The 7,488-nt window shown below is 50.2% G+C and overlaps 1 protein-coding gene across 3 annotated transcripts in view; it reads left to right on the top strand.

Annotated features, from left to right (window-relative positions):
* The window catches only part of LOC135089091 (uncharacterized), a 15,561-nt gene extending 8,379 nt beyond the window's left edge, over window positions 1-7,182 (top strand). Inside the window, exons 2-7 of one of the 3 annotated variants that reach the window (XM_063984317.1) lie at window positions 1,740-1,893; window positions 3,356-3,423; window positions 4,150-4,627; window positions 4,720-4,901; window positions 4,985-6,126; window positions 6,241-7,180. In XM_063984317.1, the coding sequence (XP_063840387.1) occupies window positions 4,562-4,627; window positions 4,720-4,901; window positions 4,985-6,126; window positions 6,241-6,956 (2,106 nt within the window). In that variant the 5' untranslated portion in view covers window positions 1,740-1,893; window positions 3,356-3,423; window positions 4,150-4,561 and the 3' untranslated portion in view covers window positions 6,957-7,180. Of the gene's footprint in view, window positions 1-1,739; window positions 1,894-3,355; window positions 3,424-3,776; window positions 4,628-4,719; window positions 4,902-4,984 lie in introns of those variants that run through there. The other 2 variants (XM_063984315.1, XM_063984316.1) reach the window with 2 other exon arrangements.
* Window positions 7,183-7,488: the final 306 nt, after the last annotated feature.

The following is a 7,488-nucleotide window of genomic DNA, read 5'->3' as shown; positions in this document are numbered from 1 at the left end:
GTCCTTTACTTATAATCTGAACTGGAAACTTCACATCTCATCTCTAGCTAAAACAGCTTCTATGAAGTTAGGTGTTCTGAGACGTCTCCGCCAGTTTTTCTCACCCCCCCAGCTGCTAACTCTGTACAAGGGCCTTATCCGTCCATGTATGGAGTATGCTTCACATGTCTGGGGGGGTTCCACTCATACTGCTCTTCTAGACAGGGTGGAATCAAAAGCTTTTCGTCTCATCAACTCCTCTCCTCTAACTGACTGTCTTCAGCCCCTCTCTCACCGCCGCAATGTTGCATATCTAGCTGTCTTCTACCGCTATTTTCATGCTAACTGCTCTTCTGATCTTGCTAACTGCATGCCTCCCCTCCTTCCGCGGCCTCGCTGCACAAGACTTTCTTCTTTCTCTCACCCCTATTCTGTCCACCTCTCTAATGCAAGAGTTAACCAGTATTCTCAATCATTCATCCCTTTCTCTGGTAAACTCTGGAACTCCCTGCCTTCTTCTGTATTTCCACCTTCCTATGACTTGAATTCCTTCAAGAGGGAGGTTTCAAGACACTTATCCACCAATTTTTGACCACTGCTTTGACCCTTTTATGGGACTGGCATTCCAGTGGGCATTTTTTTTATTAGATTTTTGTTGCCCTTGGCCAGTATCCTTCCTACATAAAAAAAAATAAAATAAATAAATAAAACGAGGAAACAGTAAACAGAACCAATCACGTTTTTATTTATCTTTTTATGAGGAAGGGAGGAAGATGGAAAAAAAAAAAGTCAGAAAAAAAAAAGACCCAATAATGATCTGCCCAGTAAAAGAAAAAGTGGAAATACAAAATAAAGAGCCAGTTACATGATTTATTCCTAATTCACATGGCAGGGGGGACTAAGGACAAAAAAAAAAAAACAATGGCAGGGAAAGAACGATCCAGTAATGATCTCTCCGGTAAAAGAAAACGAAGGAAAACAAAACAAAGAGCCAATAACATGATCTCTTCTTAATTCGCAAGGGAGGAGGACACTGAGATAAAAAAATAAAAAAAAAATCAAGGTCAGGAAAAGAAAAGAAAGAAAGTAAATGATCCCCAGTAAAAGAAAACGAAGGAAAACGAAACGAACAGCCAATCACAGGTTTTCTTAATACACAAAGGAGAAAAAGCCAGGGTAAAAAAAAAAAAAAAAACAGATAGGAAACGAAAAAAATACCCACAATGCTCTCACTCTCTCGGTAAAAGAAAATGAGAGACCAGTAAATAAAAAGCTAATGCAAGTATTAAGGTACCTTGAAATTCCCTCCCTTGAATATCTGGCAACTAAGGGATCGATTGACATAACCCTCTCATATCTCTTAAAAAGCCTTCAATACTTCCACGAATTATTACTTCAAGAGAGCTGAGTGTAAATTATAAAAGAGACTAAACAATTTAATCATGAGAAAGCGACACAACCACGAAGCCTTGCGAGAGAGAGAGAGAGAGAGAGAGAGAGAGAGAGAGAGAGAGAGAGAGAGAGAGAGAGAGAGAGAGAGAGAGGAGAGAGAGAGAGAGAGAGAGAGAGAGAGAGAGAGAGAGCGGACGAAACACAGGTACAACACAAACTTCTCGCAGGTAAGAACCAATCAGTGACTCGTATTTAAACGTAGGAATTAGAAGAAGTAAAAATAATCTTTCATTCCACACTTCAAAGCACACAGATGGGACGCTAACCACTCCACCACTCCACTGTATGCTCTCCCACTCTCCCAACAGGTGAGGGAGAGCAGGGAGAGGAGGGTGAGGGTATTAAAGTGTTCAGTCTACAGAGGGAGGCGACGAAGGCGACGGCAGACGATGTGTTCTTACGGTTCAACTTTTCCCGCGACGCCAGAACCATTGATGCCTTGACTCTGTGCTACTGGGTCAGGTAGAGAGAGAGAGAGAGAGAGAGAGAGAGAGAGAGAGAGAGAGAGAGAGAGAGAGAGAGAGAGAGAGAGAGAGAGAGAGAGAGAGAGAGAGAGAGAGAGAGAGAGAGAGAGAGAGATTGCCACTCATGTATCCTCATCAATAGTAATCACCACAGCACTTCCTCCGTCACCACCACAATCACCACCACAATCACCACCACCATTACCACTTTCAGTCAATCCCATCACCATTATCTCGTATACCTCAGCACCACCAAGAAAGAGATAGAGAGAGAGTTGCGTTATGTTCTCTTTCAAATTCTAAATATTTACCTTAAGTTCACCTCACAACTTGAACAGCAGAGTACATTTCGTGAACCAGTGAAGTTTCAGAAGTTTGTGGCGGAAGTTGTTCTTGTTGGTTGGTGAAAGTGAACCTCAATGTGCTGTGACATATTTGGTGAATGTGGTTTGCTTAGTTTGATAGTGACGAATGACTGACTGACTCACTGACTGACTGACTGATTGACTGACTGACTGATTGGCTAACTAACTAACTGTGACTGACTGAATGATTGACTGAGTGACTGATTGACTGATTGGCTAACTGACTGACTGACTGATTGACTGACTGACTGACTGACTGATTGACCGTTTAACTATCTGACTGACTGACTGACTGAGTGAATTGCCTGACTGACTGACTGACTGACTGACTAAATGAATGACTGATTGACTTACCGACTGACTGACTGACTGACTGATCGGCTAACTGACTGACTGACTGACTGACTGACTGATTAACTGACTAACTAACTGCCTGACTGCCTGACTGACTAACTAATTGACTAACTGACTGAATGACTGGTTAACTGGTGAATTGCCTGACTGATTGACTGGATGACTTAACTGATTTACCTAATGACCGACTGACGACTGAATTACATAACAAATTGACTGAGTGGGTGACTTGACTGACTGATCTCACTCACTGACTTGATTGACTGACGAACAAGTTTAAAAAAAAAAAAAAGGGGAATAAACTGAATATCTAACCAATAAAAAATATATATATATATATATATAAACTAACTGAAAACTGCTGACTGACCGACTGAATGACTGACTGACTGACTGAATGAATGAATGAATGAATGAATGACTGAATGAATGAATGAATGAATGAATGACTTGACTGAAGAAGCGAATCACTGCCTGCCCAACCAACTAGCGACTATTTGCATGGATGAATTAATAAATATGCAAATGAGTGAATCAATAGATAAAATGAATAAGTAAACCAGAAAATAAATAAATGAATAATGATTACCATATTTCATCATAGCGAAAAAATGAGAGAGAGAGAGAGAGAGAGAGAGAGAGAGAGAGAGAGAGAGAGAGAGAGAGAGAGAGAGAGAGAGAGAGAGAGAGAGAGAGAGAGAGAGAGAGAGAGAGGTATTCACTGGCTTTCATTAATTACAGATTCGTCGTATTTGTGGAGAATAACGTACACTTCTCCTACATTACCTTCCGTGACAGCATTACCGTAGGTGAAGACACGGAGAGAGAGAGAGAGAGAGAGAGAGAGAGAGAGAGAGAGAGAGAGAGAGAGAGAGAGAGAGAGAGAGAGAGAGAGAGAGAGAGAGAGAGAGAGAGAGAGAGAGAGAGAGAGAATGTGTGTGTGTGTGTGTGTGTGTGGATGTAAATTTAATACCCAACACAATAAATCACCAACAAATTAAGTTTACGTTCACAAGTCAGACCAGCGGAGTGGTTCTGGACACCTCTGCCACCCACACACTGTATATATCCACACCTACGTACACCTGTCACCTGCATTATCCACACGCCAATTCACTGCGACACGAGGGAGAACAAGAGTCGTAAAGGTGCACACACACACACACACACACACACACACACACACACACACACACACACACACACACACGTAGAAATCCTGATACACGTCTATGGAAAATATCCGATAATTTGCTGAAAAACACGTCACTCAAGCGATGATATGTATTTCGTAATGGAGACTCGAAGTGATTTTTCAGAGTCTAAATTGCTTGCGACCTTAGTATCAGGTTTTCCTACGTTAAGATGTTTACCCGAGCGTGTGTGATTATTGGAGTGTGTGTGTGTGTGTGTGTGTGTGTGTGTGTGTGTGTGTGTGTGTGTGTGTGTGTGTGTGTGTGTGTGTGTGTGTGTGTGTGTGTGCAGTGGTGGGCAAGTGTACAGACGTCAGGCTTCACTGTTCCTCTCTCCTCCAGGTCACCGAGAGGATGATTTCTTCCTGTGGTCCTTTGACAGCGTGGCGGAGGGGCCGCTGCCTGGCGTGGTGGTGCCCGAGGTGTGGTATCACGCCTGCCACCTCTTCGACGCCCAGAGCTACACCTTCTACTGGCAGGGCAAGGCAAGTCCCCCCCCTGACACTCAGCACAGCCATCCTCCTTCCATCCTCAACACTCACGGGCAGAACGAGGCGCCTTCCTTTGCCTCCTCCTCTCCCGTCACCATTACAGTGTTTATTTCCCTCCACTATCATCACTCTAGTTATTTCATACTTGATACTCACTACTCGTCCTCCAGCAGCGGCGAGCACGTTGATGCCTTGGAGTGTCATGCCTGTCCCCCCCACAGGAGGAGTACCGCGGCAAGCCGCACGGCAGGTGGCCTTTCCTCATGAACGGCACGGTGATCCTGGGCCAGGAGCAGGATGACGTGAGCAGCAACTTCGACGCTACACAGGTGAGGGCCGGACGGACCAGACAGGGAGGCGATGTTAGGCGGTGCGGGGTGACGGGCGGCAGTAACCAGTACCACACCTGTGTGACCCCCAGGTGATGCGCGGGGACATCACGCAGGTGTACATGTGGGACCGCCTGCTGGAGCCTGCCGCCGTGCGCCGCCTAGCCTCCTGCGGCACACCCCATACCCAGGACGTGCTCTTCTCCACGGACACCTCGCAGGTGGAGCTGTTCGGCAGCGTGGAGAGCCGGCTGCCGCCCTCCAGCCTCTGCAGGTGAAGCGCCTCTCAGCGAGGACATGGCGAGCTTCTAAAAACAGAGATGATCGCATTAAACTCATGCCCACTTCTTTTTTCAGGGACCAGCCCTTCTACGCCATCCTGCCGGAGGAGAGGAGTCTGCAGGCGTCCTTGGCGGTGTGCCAGGTGATGGACGGCAGCCTGGCTCTGCCCACCTCCGACATCGAGAACGCGCGTCTCACGCAGCAGCTGGCGCCCTTCAGCGACATGTGCGTGCCCACGTCGACGTGGAAGCTGTGGCTGGGCACGCGGCTCACGGCGGCAGGGTGGAGCACAATCCCAGCCGGTGCGCAACTCGCCTACCACAACTTCCGGCCCGCCAGTAACATCAACAACTCCGTGTTAGGTTGCGCCGAGCTGCGCCTCGACGGTTACTGGGAGCCGGACTACTGCAAGTCCAAGCGCTGCACCGCCTGCAGCTTTGAGCGCACCAGCTTCCTCCACTTCCGTGGACTGTGTTTTGACAAGGAGCTGGAGGCCAGGTTCAGGGTGGTGGGGTCGCCCGAACGGCGGCCTGTGTTCTGGAGTCACCAGGGTCTGCTGATTGCCTGGCGCGACAGTCTCGGCAGGTGGCAGATGGAGGACCCGAACATAAACGCCACATTACTATGGAGACTCGGGGTGGGCAGCAACTATCCGCTGGGGCGGCAGCTGTGGCGCCTTGAGCGGGAGATGTGCGGCCAGCCCGCGGGCCACAAGCTGCACGCCAGCCTGTCCCGCTGTGCCGCTGAGGAATTCACGTGCTCCACCGGGGAGTGCATCGCGCCGCACCTGCGCTGCAACTTCCACTACGACTGCCCGGACCGCAGCGACGAGGCGAGCTGCGCCGTGGTGGAGGCGAGCAACGACGCACTGCTCAAGCAGGTTCCGCCGCCGCCGCTGGAGTCCTCGGAGGACGCCACCCTGCAGCTGGAGTCGTCCATAACTCTGACGCGCGTTGCGGCCGTGGACGACCTCAACATGGCCATCACTCTGGAGTTCCAGCTGACCCTGATGTGGAGCGACCATCGGGTCAACTTCCGGCACCTCCGGGCGATAGGGCAGGGAGTGATGCTGGCTGAGGAAGACTCTGGGCGGCTGTGGCGGCCGCTGCTGCGGGTCGCCAACCTGGACGGCGGCAAGCTGGAGGAGCTGGGGCGGCGCTTCCTGGCACAGGCCGTCGCCCCGCCAACGCACCCGACCTTCAATGACGTCAACATAGGTAAGTTCTTTAGGAACACTGAACACTGTAACCCTCACACTCGCCACAGTAGGAAGGCGAGAGGGCGTCCCGCTGCCTTGCCTGCACTGCTGCCTGTGTCTCCTTCTCCCCCAGACCCGGTGTTCGAGGGCAGGCACGTGCGTCTGCACCTGACGCAACGGTTCCTGGCGCGGGTGGCCTGCTACCTGGAGCTGTACTCGTACCCTTTCGACCAGCAGCGGTGCGCCGTGGAGGTGCAGCTGGCGCCGGAGTCTGGCGGCGAGGCGGCGGTGCGGTTCTCCCCCAGAACGGAGGTGAGCTACACGGGGCCAGAGACGCTGGCCATGTACACGGTGAAGCACGTGGACCGCGTGGACGCCACCGAGAACAGCCTGAGGGTGGAGTTTGAGCTGCACCGGCGGCAGGGCGTCATCATGCTATCCACCTTCCTGCCGTCGGGGCTGCTGCTACTGGTGAGCTGGGCCACGCTGTTCGTGCAGGTGACGGCACTCAACGTGCGCGCCATCATGTCCCTCACCACACTGCTGGTGCTGTACACGCTCTTCGCCAACATGTCCAGGTCGCTGCCCGCCACCGCCTCCATCAAGCTCATCGACGTGTGGTTCTTCTTCATCATCTTCCTGCTCTTCACCAATATCGTGGTGCACATCTGCGTGCGTCCCACCACTCCGCCCAGCACGGAGGTGAAGGTGTTTGCGTCCACGCAGCCCCAACCCGACACCAGGATGCCCGAGGCGCCGAGACTCCTGCGCTGGTACCGGCTGGTCATCCTGCCCGTGCTGGTGGTGCTGTTCAACCTCATGTTCTGGCTGGTGGTGCTCACCCAGTGACGCAAACCCACGGAAAAACAGCTCCTCCCTCCCCCACCTCCTCTCTCTCTCTCTCTCTCTCTCTCTCTCTCTCTCTCTCTCTCTCTCTCTCTCTCTCTCTCTCTCTCTCTCTCTCTCTCTCTCTCTCTCGTGTAAAATCTCTGCTTACTGTCCTCGTGACCACTGGCTGTCCTCGTGACCACTGTATGTCATAAGTATGTGAAACAAGTACAAGTTTTGTGTCTCAGTGGCGTCTAGTACATTATATTAAAATAAAATACTATTTGTAGATAACTCGTTATTGACAGAAACCTTCAACTCTCTTAAAGTGCCAATGAAATGAGTAACAGCATGTCCAAGCGTAGTAATATCGATGACAGCAACCTCAACAACAACAACAACAACAACAACAACAACAACAACAATAATAATAATAATAATAATAATGAAAAGCAGCAGCAGCAACAATACTTCACTTACTAATAATAACCTTCCCCACACAGTTTCCCCTCCCCCACATTGCTAACCATTACCTCCCTCCACTCTCTTTCCC

This window comes from Scylla paramamosain, chromosome 32 (genome assembly GCF_035594125.1).
Source record: "Scylla paramamosain isolate STU-SP2022 chromosome 32, ASM3559412v1, whole genome shotgun sequence".
NCBI lineage: Eukaryota > Metazoa > Arthropoda > Malacostraca > Decapoda > Portunidae > Scylla > Scylla paramamosain.
This window is presented reverse-complemented; position numbering and strand designations above follow the sequence as displayed.